This window comes from Adiantum capillus-veneris, chromosome 1 (assembly GCF_014529385.1).
Source record: "Adiantum capillus-veneris isolate H3 chromosome 1, ASM1452938v2, whole genome shotgun sequence".
NCBI classification, from domain to species: Eukaryota; Viridiplantae; Streptophyta; class Polypodiopsida; order Polypodiales; family Pteridaceae; genus Adiantum; species Adiantum capillus-veneris.
The window spans coordinates 23635584-23652545 of record NC_140931.1 but is presented as its reverse complement, the minus strand read 5'-3'; the positions used below and the strand labels follow the sequence as shown (position 1 = coordinate 23652545).

At 45.4% G+C, this 16962-nt stretch overlaps 1 protein-coding gene across 1 annotated transcript in view; it reads right to left on the bottom strand.

The window, feature by feature from the left end:
* The window catches only part of SCD1 (stomatal cytokinesis defective / SCD1 protein (SCD1)), a 143360-nt gene that overhangs the window by 69895 nt on the left and 56503 nt on the right, over nt 1-16962 (bottom strand). Inside the window, exons 12-14 of the mRNA XM_086514861.1 lie at nt 13153-13282; nt 12495-12540; nt 12320-12364 (exon numbers count right to left, since the gene is read on the bottom strand). Of these exons, the coding sequence (XP_086370987.1) occupies nt 12320-12364; nt 12495-12540; nt 13153-13282 (221 nt within the window). The remainder of the gene's footprint in view (nt 1-12319; nt 12365-12494; nt 12541-13152; nt 13283-16962) is intronic.

Here is a 16962-nt window from a genome sequence, read left to right as displayed (position 1 = left end):
CTTGCGTCAGCCAAGAAGAAATAAAAAGCTTCTTAAATTTCACCCATTTAACTGGCACAGTCTTGTTTAAAAAAAACTTGGACCACCAAGTTCGAGCATTCCCCTTAAAATAAGAGGCAGCTCTCCGAATCTTGGAGTGCTCTGAGTAGCGTCCTTCCGCGAAAGCGATGTCAAACTGCTGTATAAAAGACAAAGCCTTTGAAGCATCTTTGTATCCTGAAAAAGTGTCAAATTTGATCAATTGTCCACCTTCCTTAAACTCTCGGACTTTCTTGCTTTTATCTTCTAGAAAGTCATACTAGTTGGCTTTATAAAAATTCTTCTTGTTCGCATAAAATTTTCCGTCATCGTAGTCTGAATTGTCTGTAGACGAGTCCTCTGTAGAACTGTCACTCACTGGGGAAGATTTAGACTTCTTTGCCTTTTTCTTGCCCTTTCCGAAGCGTTGTTTCTTGCTTCGCTTTTTGCCTTTTCTGTCTTCTTTGCTCAAATCTGAAGAGCTAGAAGAACTGTCGGAAGAAGAAGAAGAAGAAGAAGAGCTGGGTACTTCTTAAAATCGAACACGTTTCTTTGCTTTGTCAAATGTCAACTAACAACCCAAATATCCCGGGAAGTCAGTGCCTTTCTTCTGCTTTTTGCCGTGCTTTTTAGCTTTCTTCTGCGCGTCAAAAAGCTGAGCAATCCGTGCATCAACCACCTGTTCTAATTCCTTCTTTGAATATTGCTTGTGATCAGAAGGTTTCTTGAGAGCGGGTTTCGGGGGGGGATTTTCGGCCACTGCGCATGCACTTCCTAAAAAGAAGTCTCGCTCATATATTTTGCCAATTTCGGATCCTTCGCAAAACTGAGCATCATCTTTGTTGCATCGCTGATCGGTTGACGACGCTTCATCTCTCGTTGCTGCGCCTGAGTAGGCCGAGGCGGGCCATACTCTCTGCCGGAATCTTCGTTGTGAACCCTGCCCGCATCTCCGGATGCAGAGGGAGTCGACTAATCCTTGCGTGAAGCCATAGGTGCCGCGGAAAAGAAATTGGGGATTAGATTTCCCGTAGACACAAATTGCGTAGAGAAAAGCAGGAAAACTAACGTCGCTCAAAAGCTTGGCAAATCTGTCGCAAAAGCAGTCGTACGGTGCCACGTCAGCATGCCAGCGCTTTTCACGGGTTTTCAGCCTGCTACTAGGGTTAGGGCTAGCGTTTATGACAGTTTTTAGGGTTAGGGTTAGGAGATTCCGACGGATTTAATAGAAACAAGAGAGGGTCCCAGGGCAAACAGTTTTCAGCCAAGGGCAATGCTACAACAAAGCCTTCTGTGCCTCCCACAAAGAAACCCTCCACTGATGAAACTGGCACGTCAAAGCAGCAGTCTAAATCTTCTTCTAAGCGATGACGAGGACAAAAAAGGCATTTTGTTTTGTTTGGCAAATCTTTTGAAGAAAGGAAAGCTCTAAGAGAGGCCAAGGAATGCTACATTTGTGAAGAGGAGGGACATTATACGAATGAATGCCCGCAAAAGAAGTCAAAGGATAAGGATAACAAGTCACAGCATAAAGGAAAGAAGCCAAAGCCCAATGCAAGACTTGTTCCTGGTTTGGTTGAAGGCCAGCCAAACATAGATGCCACCGAATTGTGCAAAAGCTTGGGGCAAAGTTAGAGACCACAGTAATGGTTTTCTTTGATCCAGAAGCCCGTGAAAATTTCATATCACAAGAATTGGCATCAAAGTTGGACATTCGTGCAGAGAAGATGGGTATGACAGGTGAAGCAGGTTTGGCATGCCCACGTCATTCACAGCCTGTTACTCTCATTTTGAGGAAGCTTCCTTTGCACATTCAGAGTTACGAGGATGCGGAAGAATTGCATATCATGCCACTTGAGGGATGTGATGTGTTATTGGGTATCCCATGGTGTTACAGGTTGCATGCTATGGTGGATACTTACAACAAAAAGATTACCCTTGTACATATAGGAAAGACTCATGTCCTTGATGTAAAGCTTAAAGGCGAGTCTGTTCGAGTTTTTTCTGCTTCTGCTATTTCATATATAATAAGGAATCATCTTTCTGCGTACTTAATCTTTGCAAAAGAAGTACCTAAAGTTCTATCTAATTTGTCTACCTTAAATAAAGATGGATCAACTTTTCTAAGTGGTTTCAGTGATTGTTTTTCAGACTCTTTGCCAAGGGAGTTACCTCTTGAGAGACCTGAGGATCATACCATAGATCTTGTGCCAAGTTCTAGTCCACCCAATAGACCACCGTACGAGGTTAGTGCAGCCCAGCAGAAAGAGATTATGAGTCAAGTCAACGAGCATTTAGATAAGGGGCTGAATCAGCCCAATTCATCCCCTTTTTGTTCGCATGTACTCCTAGAGCAGAAGGAGGAGGGTTCATGGCGCATGTGCATTGACTACAGCGTGTTGAATAAGAATACCATCAAGAAGACGTTCCCCATATTAGACGGGAAGATGTCCACAAGACTGCGTTCATGACAACATTTGGTCTCTATGAGTTTCTTGTCATGCCATTTGGTCTCACAAATGCTCCTGCCATGTTCAATAGAATGACGGACAGAATATTTAGACCACATAGAAACTTCGTGGGTACCTTCTTTGATGACATGATTGTGTACTCAAAGTCTGAAGCGGAGCATAGGGATCACTTGACCGCAGCTATCAATGAGCTATGCACGAACAAGCTACTCATTAATGCGAAGAAGAGTGAATTCTTTTCGGAAAAGTTGCTTCCTTGAGCACATTGTTTTAAAGGATGGGGTACGTATGGATCCCGCCAAAGTGGAAGCAATTAGGTCATGGCCTGACTTGAATGCAGCACATGACATTCCAAGCTTTCTAGGCTTATGTTCCTCCTACAGAGGTTCATCCGAAATTTTGCCGAGATTGCTTCTCCACTCCATGCACTACAAGGGAAAGGAGTTATTGTCAAGTGGACAGCCAAGGAAATTCTATCCTTGGGCATTGTGGAATTGATGCGACAGTAAAAGGGGTTGAGGAATTCTTCTATTGGGCATTTGAAAAATCATGCTTAGTATGCCAAAAAGTCAATTTTGACAAGCAAAAGAAACCGGGATTGTTGCAGCCATGGCCGATCCCTGATAGGCCATGGGAAAGCATAGCGTTGTACTTTATATTTGATCTTCCAAGAACGCAAACTGGAAATGATGGAATTTGTTTTTAGGTTCAGTAAGCAGGCCCATTTCATTCGTGTTAGGAAGAAGATAAAGCCAGAACAAGTTATTCATGAGCAATATCTTTTAAATATTACGGGATGTCTCAGTCATTGTCAGTAACAGAGATCCACGTATGACGAGTCTTTTCTGGAAGGCATTGTTTGAGAACAGGGGCACTACGCTCAAGTTCTCATCTTCGTTTCATCCACAAATTGATGCAATCAGAAGAGGCAAATTCTTTTGTCCTAGATCTGGTCATTGTTTTGTGTTAGAGAACAAGGCAACTTGGGAACACCATCTCCCATTGGTTGAATATGCTTACAATAATATTGTGCATACGTCAACAGGCAAGGCACCATTGAAGATAGTGGAAGGAGGAGGAAAGTCCCACCCATTTTGCAAACTCAGGACAAGATATTTCAGGCAGACAAGTATGTGCAAGACATGGATGAACATACAGAAAGATAAAGGTTGCTCTTGAGACCTTTGGAGATGCACAATGGCCTATCACCCATAGGAAGTACACATGGACCCTCAGACAGAGGAAGTACTACACATGCCACTGCCCAGTTTACAATGAGATACGAGGCCGCTATCACTGCCTGTTCAGAGAGGGCTTTGGACCACTCTCTAGAGTCATGGGGTATGAGGACCAGAGATGTTTGGGTCTAATTTGCTCGAGTTGCGTAGACACAGAGAGAACCTGATGAGAGGAGAGGCTAGCCAGTCTCTGAGACGGATCACAGACTTCTTTAGAGCGGCCACTCGTAGCCGGAGGAGCAACTACCACAGCAAAGCTCACATTCTCCTCACAGAGGCACGTTGATCGATCGAGCGACCGAGCTAGGGAGATCCAAATGCCCACGGATGCAGAGGACTACAAAGCATCGATGGAGGATGCATCAGAGGATTCGGATCACTTTGGCTCAGCATACACGACGCCCGGTCAAACCACTGACCGTGGAGGAGATGGATAAGATCTACCAACATCCGATGATGGGTCTTCCGTGATTTAGCTCTTTTGAGGATTGCACTCTTCTCATCTTGTATCTCACCCATTATATTCCCACACGCACACCCCAACCACATTGTGTTGTAATAGCCCCTAGTCACTACTTTCACCCCCCTACTCATATCCTAGACAATTCCAGCTAGCTACTTCGTTCACATCTAGCAGTTAAGAATTTAGTTTTTCACTTTACTTCATCTTATTTTTGTACCCAGACATTGTATTAGATCCACCAAGATTGTATCAGTTTGGTCTCATAAGGTCATTTTGGCCTTTTGAAGACGTTTAATGTAGCATTTCATTTCATTTCATATCTCTCTCTCCACCCCCCCCAAAACCCCCCACCCCTCTATTTGATATGTATGTGGATGGGGTTTCTAACTATAATGAGAGAGATGGTGATAGAGGGGCACAGCTGGTAGGGACATCTATTCCACCATTGTTATACGCTGATGATATTGTGTTGATCTCTGACTCTCCAAAGGGGATGCAGCGTCACTTGGACGCATTGCATAGGTTTGCCCACGACAGTGGTTTGTCTGTTAACCTTAATAAAACCAAGGTAATGGTGTTTAACACCACCCCACAGTGGATCAGGAAAGCAACACCCACATTCACCTATGGCCATGAGACAGTGGAGTACACACATGCTTACACCTACCTTGGGGTGGTCTTTAGTGGACCAGCACTCTCATTGAGGAGAGCAACAAAGACAAGACTGACCAGAGCCTATGCAGCATCGGGGGGGTTAAAGAGGATGTGTTCACAGATCCAGTTTCAAGGGCCTCGGACGAAGCTTTGGCTTTTTGACACCCTGGTGGCTTCCGCATTGCTCTATGGAGCTCAGATATGGGGGAGCTCTTTGGACCATCATGGGAGGTCAGGTCGCACTGATGGATTGAGAGATATGGAGAGTCCCTGATCTCTATGATCTCGCGGCTCATTAGAGCCAAGGCTTCAATACCACATGACATTATTCGAGCAAAGCTAGCTGCCCCCCCACTAGTGGTTGAGGCGCTCACCAGATCAATCTCCTTTTAAAACCGCCTATGGGACCTCCCCAGAGATAGATATGCCCACCTAGCACTTGAGTCCTCTCGAAAGTTAGCTATGCAAGGAGATACAACATGCTGGTATAGGGAGATGACATCATGGTTTCAAGGACATGGGTTCAGCATGGACAGATTGCCCCCTTTTTAGTACTCATTGGATGCACCCTCTCTGACTCTTACACAATCCGAGATCACCAGGCTCATCCACCAGGACCTAGCTCAGCTTGATACCAGGAGGACTTGGATACAGCCGGCACAAGAACTCGGCACGAAGATGGCTTTCTATAGAGAGCATCTCCTCTAGCTCACTGAGGATGGTTTTGTGATGAGGCCCAGATACATGGACATCCACTTATCTCATGGGATACGATGCGCTATCAGCCAGGTACGCACATCTTCACACCAACTTCGGGTTGAGACTAGTAGATATAGCGGAGTACCAGCAGAGGCCAAGACTTGTCCCCAATGTCACATAGAGCTGGAGACAGAGTTACACTACACATGCCACTGCCCAGTTTATTATGAGATACGAGGCCGCTTTCACTGCCTAATCAGGGAGGGCTATGGACCACTTTCTAGAGCCATGGGATATGGGGATCAGAGATGTCTAGGACTGTTTTTGCTCGAGCTGTGCAAACACAGAAACAACCTGAGAGGAGAGGCTAGCCACTCTCAAAGACGGATCATGGACTTCTTTGGAGCGGACATTGGGCGGCAAGAGGAGCAGCTACCACAGAAGAACTCACATTCTCCTTGTACCAGAGGCACGCTGATCGATCGAGTGACCGAGCTTGGGAGATCCATACGCCCACGATGGAGGACTACACAATACCGTCAAAGACTACAGCAAAGGATCCGAGTCACTATGGCCTGACATGCACACCGCCCGATCAGACTACTGACCATGGAGGAGATTGATGAGTTCCGCCAACGACCGATGATGGATCTACTGTGATTGAGCTCTTTTGAGGATTGTTCACCCTACCCATCTTGTACCACACACATACCCACATTGTGTCATATTAGCCCACATTCACTACTCTCACCCCTCCCCTGCTTGTATCATATGTACTTCTCTTTTGAGTACCTTTTCTTTTTATTTTCGGTACTCAGACATTGTATCAGATTCACCGCATCGTAACTTTTTGGTCTCATAGGTCATTTTGGCCTTCTAAAGATGTTAATATAACATTTCATTTCATTTCATCTCTCTCTCTCTCTCTCTCTCTCTCTCTCTCTCTCTCTCTCTCTCTCTCTCTCTCAGCCCTGCCCCTCGCGCCACCGGTCATTTTGGCCTTCTGAAGATGTTAATATAACATTTCATTTCATTTCATCTCTCTCCCTCTCACCTAGTAGTTTAGGATTCCGTAGTATTTTATTGTGACATTTGTCATTTCATTTTTGTCATTGTTGTCATCTTGTTACTATGACTCTCACTTTGTATCATATCCACCACATTGTAACTTTCTGGTCTCATCGGTCACTTTGGCCTTTTGAAGACGTTAATATAACATTTCATTTCATTTCTCTCTCTCTCTCTCTCTCTCTCTCTCTCTCTCTCTCTCTCTCTCTCTCTCTCTCTCCCCTCAGCCCTGTCCCCCTGCCCCTCGCGCCTCCCTCAGCCCTGCTGCCCACCCACGTGCTCCCTCATCCCACCTTGCCAGTGCAGCTTTCAGGTGGGCAGAACCTGCAGAAATTCAAGAATTTAGCCAGAAAATTTTTCAGAGCTTGAGTAATCTTAGAGGGGCAGGAGATTTCCAGGTTTTCAGATTTTCAGAAATTCAGAAGTGCAGAAATTTCAAGATTTTTAGTACTTCCAGTAATTTCAGAAGTGCAGAAATTTTCAGAAAATGTAGATGGCATAAGCATAAGCATGTATGCGTGATGTGGGAGCGCAATACACACGTATACATAATGTGGAAACAAGTGTCTACATAGTGTGGTCTTCTCTATCCTTTTCTCTCTCTCTCTCTCTCATCGCAAACTGCCCTCTCGTTTTTTGCGACGACCAAGTATGCAGAAACAAAATGACAAGCTTGACCCTTTAGAGGATGCAGTTCAAAAATGCAAAGATGAAATGACAGAAACAATTAACAAGATCGACCGCAACTTATTGGGCACAATAAAAATGCTCTAACGCGTGTTGGCCCAAGAAAGCAAGATAGCCACACTGAGAGATCGGGTGATGGCCCAAGACGAAGAGATTGCGTCACTCAAAAGGGAGCTTGCAGAGGCACGATCACGAGATACACTGGAAGAGGGAGAATTGCAACCTTCAATAATAGAAGAGCTAAACACGATCAAAGAGCAAGTGCGAGCCATCAAAGAGGGGGAAGAACAACACAAAGAAATGACGACCTCTTGGGTGGACGTTATTACAAAGACTCAGCAGAAGGCAGATGAGGCAGAGAAGTGGATTGAGGTTGCCAAGAAAGGGAAAAGCAAGGAAACAACTTCGTCCACACCCACCATCATTAACATGATACTTGAAGAGGAGCAAAGAAGGCGTGTGCGCTCTCTACATGTGAGGATTTGCGGTCTCAGAGACAAAGATAATGTGGACGAAGAGGTAAAAGAACTCATAGCTTTGATGGGGATTCATGAGCCGATGCACTCAAGAGCTTGGAGAGTGGGCAACAAGAAAAATGGGAGCAACGGGGAAACCTCGAAAGAAAGAGCACTCATCCTTCGTTTTCCCTCTATGGAAACGAAGGACTTTTTGAAGAAGAGACCAACTCTTAAGAAAACACGCATCTTCCTCGGGGATGACCTTACCCTATCACAGATAGCTCATATGCAGGAGGTAATGCCAGAGATTAGAGCGGCAAGGGAAAAAGGTAAGATTGCTTTTTACCGAGATGGAAGAGTGGTGATATTGGAGCCATGCTCCACATGACCGTGTTAGACCTATGGGACCACACTCAAAGTTCCTACCTGGAATTGTAATGGATCTATGCGTTTAGTTGTGGGTGCTTTTGAGGAAAGTTTTAGTGGGAGAGATATCATCCTCTACTTTGAGACACATCAAGCCCCTGGGCAGTCTATGCCTCACATTAGTGGATACAGATGGGAGACCGCATGTAGACAGGAGACACGATCAGAGCACAGAGGGTGGGGCTCAGGTGGAGTGGCAGTGTTATTCAAGGAGGAGTTGCAGCCATTGATACACATAGCTCGCAGGGATGAGCAAGCTAGGTACTAGGTACATGTGGGTGAGATTGAGAGCAAAAACAAGCAGATATCTTTAAATTGCTATTTGCTACTTTCCCCCGAGTACGTCAGTGTATGCACCACCCAGAGGACAGTCCCCCTTTTCTATTTTGGATGATGACATCTCGGAGTTCTCTAGAGATGGTGACATCATCATTCTAGGGGATTTCAATGCTAGGACTGCTCATCATCAGACAGTTTTTTATGATACTTTAGAAGAGATGCTAAGAGAGCTGGATGTTGCAGAGACAGGCCTATCCAGACCATCACACGATGGAGAGCATACTGAGTATGGACGACACTTGATAAACATGGGGACTGCACATGGATTGGTCATCTTGAATGGCCTACAGAGATTTCCTGCTGCGGAAGGTTTTACATGCTTTCCACACAGACATGGAGCTAGCAGAGTGGATTATGTCATGGTATGGCCGAGTCTCATCTCTAGTATCCAGGACCTCACAGTTGGACACAGACCTATTGGTGTGGCAGTGGACCATGCTCTTGTGTCGATGACCGTCTCTTTCGAGTTTCGTGTAGCACACAGGCCACAGGCAGCAGTCCTACTCGCTACACCTTCACGCGGGAGACGGACTCTGTATACATAGATCGGATCTATAGACGCTTGTGTACAGAAGAGCCAGGGCGACCTTTGGAGGAGCTTACTACTACACTGACGGAAACGTTACATGATGCAGCAACAGAGGCATACCCACACACACAGCCTGAGCAGAGACGTCGTTCTGGGAGTATGCCCTAGAATAGCTGGTATGACGAGGAATGCCAAGAGACCAGAGCTAGACTTCAGAGAGAGGTGCTTTTGGGGGACATCACTCACAGACAGTCACAGATTGACTTCCGACGCCTAGTGCGGCGGAAGAAGAGGGCATTTTTGGCTCGCCTAGAGCAGGATCTATACCAGCTATTCTTGAGTCAGGACTCACGTGAGGCATAGCGGCTCTTTCATCAACACTCCCCTCCCCCTGCCATTACCTCCACAGAGGCTTGGGGCTAGTACGCGACATCTCTATACACAGTTCCTGGACAGCCGCCCCTTCCCGACCCCCTTGATCCATGCCCCCATACATGTGCTTTTTTCACCGGATGAGATGGTGAGGAAGGCCATTGACAGGATGAGGACTGGGAGAGCATATGATTATGATGGCTTAGTGGCTGAGCACTTCATGCATGCGAGAGATCTACTAGCAGAGCTCCTAGCAGTTATGTTTAAACGTGCCATGTGTGAGGGCTTGCCTGATACTTGGAGCCTATCTACTATTGTACCTATCTTCAAGTCAGGAGACCCTATGGAGCCTGAGAATTATTCCACTATCATGATCGAACACACATTGGCACGGTTGTACGCATCCATTCTTGAGCAGCAGCTGAGTAGAAGGGCGGAGAAGGGATACTTGCAGCCGGGCAGGCAGGATTCAGGAGAGGTTTTTCTACTCTTGACCATATCTTGACACTCAGAGCCATCATTGAGGAGGGCAGATCACATGGGAGACGGATCTAGTGCAGCTTTGGGGACTTCCGCAAAGCGTTTGACACCGTACCCAGAGCTAGATTGATGCGCAGATTACAGGAGATGGGAGTACCCACGGAGCTCATTTGGGGGGTCATGGCACTGTACAGGTCAGTAGTGGGGCATGTACGCACCTCAGAGGGCCTATCTACAACGGTTCATTCCACTATTGGGATGAAGCAAGGTTGCCCGCTCTCTCCTACTCTGTTTGGTATGTATGTGGATGAGGTTTCTGACTACATTGAGAGAGATGGCGATAGAGGTGCACAACTGGCAGGAACATGGATCCCACTTTTGTTATATGCTGATGATATTGTGTTGATCTCCGACTCTCCAGAGGGGATGCAACGTCACTTGGATGCTTTGGATAGCTTTGCCCATGAAAGTGGCTTGTCTATCAACCTTGGTAAAACCAAGGTCATGGTATTTAATACGACCCCACAGTGGATCAGGAGGTCAGCGCCCGCATTCACATACGACCAGGAGACAGTGGAGTATACAGATGCTTACACCTACCTTGGAGTGGTTTTTAGTGGACCAGCATTTTCATTGAGAAGAGCAGCAGAGACTAGATTGACCAGAGCCCACGCAGCATTGGGTAGATTGGAAAGGATGTGTTCACATGTTCAGTTTCAGTAGCCTCAGACGAAGCTCTGGCTCTCTGACACCCTGGTGGCTTCTGCATTGCTCTATGGAGCTGAGATTTGGGGACTACATAGCAGGCGCGTAGGCATCAAACGGAAAACAGCAAAGAAGCGAGGGCAGGTGCAGGAGTGGACAGCCAGACTCCAATAGGGTGTGCACAGGTGAACGACTAAGAATGGGTTGACAATGAACTACATTTTATCTGTTGAGGGAAACAGAGATGCACACAAATGGGCTCATCTGTATGCAAAAGTCATGTAAGCATCCTGTCTTGAATTTTATATCAGTCAACTTATAGCCAAGGTGATGTAATTTTTCATCAAGGATGCTCAAGGGATTCCAGTTTACACTAAAGTCAAACAGTACAGTTTGACAACGCAGTATGTTCATTCAGTGCTGGGTAATAATGACTCTACTCTGCAGAGAAGAGGTCGTATGCTGCTCTGAGAGTCGTAGATATCTTGCTCTACAAAAAGTTCTTCCAGTGTGACTTTTCTAGAGGATGATCTGCCACAGGATAGGCATGTGGTGAGAGAGGAAGAGCCTGTGGCACTTTAATACTGGAAGTGAAAAGATTGCTCTTTTGCTTCTTCAAAGAAAACAGAGCTGTATTACTAGTGCTAAAAAGCCCCTGGAGATGATGCAGAATGATTCACTCCCAGGGGAAGTAAAAAGCTGAAAGGTACGGCAAGGCCAAAGGCCACGAGCAGGCTACCAGACAAAATAACTATCAGTCAAAGTAAACAGCACAATGACATACATAGCGCTGCTCCAAGCTTCAAATGACTCAGTAGCAGCAGAGAAGCAAGGGCAGGTGCAGGAGGGGACAGCCAGACGCCAATAGGGTGCGCACAGGTGGAGTGAGAAAGAATGGGGTGACAATGAACAACATTTCATCTGTTGAGGGAAACAGAGATGCATACAAATGGGCTCATTTATATTCAAAACTCATGTAAGCGTCCTGTCTTGAATCTTATAACAGTCGACTTATAGCCAAGGTGATGTAATTTTTCCATCAAGGAAGCTAAAGAGATTTCAGTCAAGAAAGTTTACACAGAAGTCAATCGGTACAGTCTGACAACGCGGTATGCTCATTCTGTGCTGGGTAATAATGACTCTACTCTGCACAGAAGAGGTCGTATGCTGCTCTGAAAGTCATGGATATCTTGCTCTACAAAAAGTTCTTCTATGTGACTTGTAAAGAGGATGATATGCCACAGGATAGGCATGTGGTCAGAGAGGAATAGCTGGAGACACTCAAATACTCGAAGTGAAAAGATTGCCCAGGCTCTTTTCTTTTTCAAAGAAAACAGAGCTGTATTACTAGTACTAAGTCCCTGGAGATGCTGTAGAATGATTCAGTCCCAGGGGAAGTACAAAGCTGACAGGTGCAGCGAGGTCACAGGCCATGAGCAGGTTACAAGCCAAAATAACTATCGATCAAAGTAAACAGTACAATGGCAGACATAGTACTCCTACTCTTACCTACTGAAAGTACGATTGAAATACATGCAATAATGTCAAGAATGAACAGTTAAAAGAGATTCTTTTGTATACATGCGGTGCCCCATGCTTACGAGAGTCTTTCCTAAAAAATATAAATGCTCTATTGCTTTACTTGTTTGAACTTAAAGCTCCATAATTGAGCATTTGAACCTGCTACTCAAAGAAAAAAGTCAACATCATACTTGTAGTTTGACTTTGATGTCAAGAACCATCCGCTCTCTCTCAGCCTGCATTCAGCAACAAGTATAAGTACAGCCCCACAAATCCATTAAAAATTTTCGAAGTTCCTTCTTTAAATAGAACATATGTAACAGAAATTAACATGAATCGATTACAAAAGATGGGGTGATATCTTACAGCTCTCTCGAGTGGAGATAAGCCTGTTTGTGGGAGTCCTGGGTTGCTGCAAGGGGTGCCCACATTTCAACAGCTTAATGGATACGAATCAGAGATTGCATGAGGTACATTGACATTCACATACTATAGCGACAAGGAAAAGAAGAGGAGCACACCTCAGTATGCATGTATGTGCACAAGCACACGGACACTGTTGTTCTGTATTGACTGTGGGTTTTGTGCAAGGTTTGACAGTAGTCGTGTTGTGACTAGAAGAAAAAAAGTGTCTCTGGCTTTCTTTGTGTGCTACCCATGTGTACAAATAAAAGATCTAGTAGCATATACACATCATAGAGTCAATGATTGCAGTATGTTTGAGCTCCTTTTAGAGGCATATGCTTGTCCTCAAAACAACTATCGTTCATGGCTAAGCAGAACTTCATTAGCAGGAATCTATGCCCCAAAAAATTCCCCCTCTGGCTGGGCATCATGCAATGTTTTGCAACTCAGTTAAGGACATCTCTCATGAAGGTAGTATGCACACCCAAGGCAATAAATATTGATGCTAAAATGAACAATGACACATCAAAGACCTTAAATTTACTGGCCACGGGTGTCTCAGTAACCAGTGCTCTGTATTAGAAGCTTCAAAAAACAAAATCTAAAAATTTATGAAAACCTTGAGCTGGGTCGTGTTGGACGATCCATGATGGCAGTTGCAGCCTCTAGAATTCTCTTTCTTTCCTCCTGTTGCTCAGGAGTTCTTGCCCTTGATGGAAATCTGTCATGTCGGTACTTTGACCTTGATGCTGAGATAGGAAAAACACTAGATCAGCTTTACATTGTCCAACCAGGATGTATAGCTGCTGATGACATAGTGTCCACATGTACAGTAAAAGAAGAGTTCATTAAAAACCCTCAACATCATGTCTTGTACACAAACTCACATTGATAAGAACCAGAAGGAAAGGCTCTTAAGTTGTGGAAATTAGTTGCTTTCAATAATCTTTATTATGCATTAAAGCAATAAGGTCACGCTCCAGCATAACCCACAGTAAACTTTCACTCACACGTACAGCTGAATATTAAGAAGGTTTGCAACATCCTCTGCCACATGTAACACCTGGAATGTGATGTAAGCATATAAGACAATGGTATAGAAGAGAGATCACCAAGAGGTATAGACAGGGCATGTGTGTGTGTGTGTGTGTGTGTGTGTGTGTGTGTGTGTGTGTCCTGCGTGAGTGCGCGCTCAAGCCTCTTCAGCGCTGCCCTTTGGGCTCTGCGCGTTTTCAACGCCCCTCCAGCCTCGTGCATTCTGCCCCTGCGCCCTCTGGGCTTCTGCAAGATTCTCCCACTGCGTGCCTCTTCGACCTCCATGAGCTACTCTCTGCTTTGTGACAGGAAGTCCACAGAGCAGCTTATTGCCTCTCCGCAGTTTGATTCAAGGCCTTTGTTCAGCATGCATTTTGTCTAGGTATGTGTGTGTCTGTGTGTGTCTGTGTGTGTGTGAGTGTGAGGGGTATTTGAGTGTGGTGCGAATCCTTTTGCCACTCGTCTGTCGTGCGACTCTATCCTACACAACATCTACCGTGTGTAGGCCCTTCACATCGCGCCAGAGGTTTAAGTTTGTTTTTGCATGCACGCGGTCCTGTCGTGTTGTGAGAGATTGAGAGGTGTGAGTGTGTGTGGTGTGTCTGTGTATGTATATTTGCAGCAAGAGATTCTCTTAGTTGCTGTGTAGGCCCTTCACATCGCGCCAGAGGTTTAAGTTTGTTTTTGCATGCACGCGGTCCTGTCGTGTTGTGAGAGATTGAGAGGTGTGAGTGTGTGTGGTGTGTCTGTGTATGTATATTTGCAGCAAGAGATTCTCTTAGTTGCTGTGTTCAGCAGAGTCTTTCCAAGAAAGTTTGAAAAATCAAAAAAAAAAAAAAAGGGTACTTATTCGGTGTCTGTTTCAAGCAGTAGTCTTTAATTGAAAGTAGACCTTCGTCTGTAGAAAGTGCGGTTTCCGTTGGTTATGGCAGAAGAAGTTGTATATAAGCATAGGAAACAGGTGGATCTTCCCTCGATGGATGCTACAAACATCATTAAAGAGTGTTTGTCTGATGATTTTGCAAATGCTCAGAATGCCTGGGAAGATCAGCAGCCAGCTCCTGAAGTGGTTATTCCGGTTCAGCAGCTTATGGATCCGGTTGCACAATATGCGTTGAATGTGGTTATTTTGTTCTTCCCTGGCAAGATGCCCTCAGCACCAGATGTAGGTCAATGGGTTGATTTTCTGTTAAAAAGACAAGCTGTCCGAGGGGTGTATTTTGGTGCCCATGGTTTTTAAGAGGTGTTATTGGTAGACATGGAAGCCCGCTCGCAATTATTGGAAATGTCGCCTTTGTTTTTCAATATGCAAATGACACATGTGTAACAGACTTGGACACTCCAAGTCGAGAATCTACCACGACACCGCAAATAATCACTTCAAACAGTTCACAGTTCACAATTGATTCGACATTGGCCCGGCGGAATTCCGTGCCTAGAGATATTGGCCCCAAAGACTGGCGCCCCTTTCGGTATTTCTTTTTGTATTAATCTGTGTTCAAAGTACAAGAGTGCGGGCAGGTGCTCACACTCAGACTCTGCGTCCAGATGCTCTCAGTTGTGAGTGGCCTACCCACATATTTAAAGAGATTACAAGGGATGCTAAAAGCAGAGCCCCAAAAGCTGAAAATCAAAAGCTGTCCCAAAAATAAAGCTATCCTTTTTTTATTCCTCTCTCTCCAGCCCCTTTGATAGGCAAAATAAAGCAAAGCTTTTAAAAGCTCTCTCTCTGCTTTCTCCTTGCGTAGAATCCAACGCAGCCAAAAGCACAGGCCTCCGTACTTTGCTTTTTCGGGATTCGCGCCGCATTTTGCGGGGGGCTGCCGTACAGCCATGCCACGTCAGCGTTTTACCGGGCTACCTTGTCATTGCTTGCCAGCATCATCATTTCCGCCGCCAACCACTGGGACTGTTGTGTGTGTACTAGGCACGCCACGTCACTCGATTGTGACACATGTATTGCCATGGGCGCTTACTAAAGATTGTCAGAGCTTGATACGACATAGGTGCCCAGTTTGGGTGGAAATAGTCGGATTTCCATGGACTTGGAAGCATTTCTTGCCTCTTCTAGCTGCTCAATTAGGCAAAGTGATATGCCCCCAAAACTTGGATACTAATTCCAATAGATTTTGTGTGTTATGGGATACGGATAAGCCGACGCTGTAAGGAATTATGGTAGACTCTGGTGATCCAATGGTAGTCAAAAGGCCGTTCAAACTCAAATGGGGGAAATTTGCAGGTGCCTGTTTTGGGTGTGGCAAATTTGGCCATATGCAGTCTCAGGACAGGAGTCTTTGTTGAAATTGCTACCTTCTGTTGTTCCTACGTCTGGAACTCATGCTTCCTGTAAGGTACAGCGGAATGAATGTTGAAATTTTCTCAAGATGAATGCTTCGAACTCTGCTCAGGGTTCCTTTTTCTTAGTGAAGGGAGAGCCTTCCGTTCTTTAATGAGAGTGCAATGGATACAAACAAAGTGAATGGACACTGTGCGTGAAGGTGCATGAGACTGAGAGATAGAGAGGAGAATACGACATCAGAGACGTTGTAAAACCCTCCTCCAAGGGCCCCACTCTCTATGGCGAGAGCAGTCTACTTATGATTGCACAAATCTCTACAATGCTTGGACTTGCCGACGATGTCGACGACGATGAGGACGACGACGAGACGGGCTGAAATCTGAAAATGTGAATGGCTGAAATCTGCAAATCTTTATCTGCTGAATTCTGACTCTATGTCGATGACGACGGCGATGACGACGTTGCAACGACGACGCGCTAAAAACGCAGATGCTGAAATCTGCGTTATCTAGGTTGAATCTGTAAACCTTGATGGATTTCACCGTGCGACGAGGATCTGCTGCGGGAAGGTGAGATCTGCGAGGTTCGGGACTCTACTGCGGTATCTGATTGCTGAAAATTGAAAACGCTGGTGTTTCTTGATGTTCCGTCGCGGTGAATCTGCAAAACGCTGAAGTGTCTTGCAAATGCAAAAACGCTAGGGCTGAAAATCTGTTGCTGGAGGAAATCCACTAACGCTAGGGCTGATCTGCTGTCGTCAAGTGGTACTGTTATGTCTGCTAATGCGGAAGCTCCTCTGCAATGCAAAATCGCCAAGGCTGATCTATCATTGCAAAAACACTAGCTTGATGCTGAGTTGCAAAAACGCTAGGTCATGCAGTCGGGGGTCCTGTTGAGAAGGTGCCTGTTGAGAGGTCCTCCTGCTGCCTCTTCTGCCAGAAAGTGCTAGCGCTAGGTTTGCTTATATACAAACTTAGCAAAATTACCCTACCTACTTTCCAACAAAAGTCGCTTAAAAATAATAAGTGAAAAATGTCAAAAATAGGGAAAATAGGTCTATGCATTGTAAAAATGCTCCTGATGGGTTATGATGGA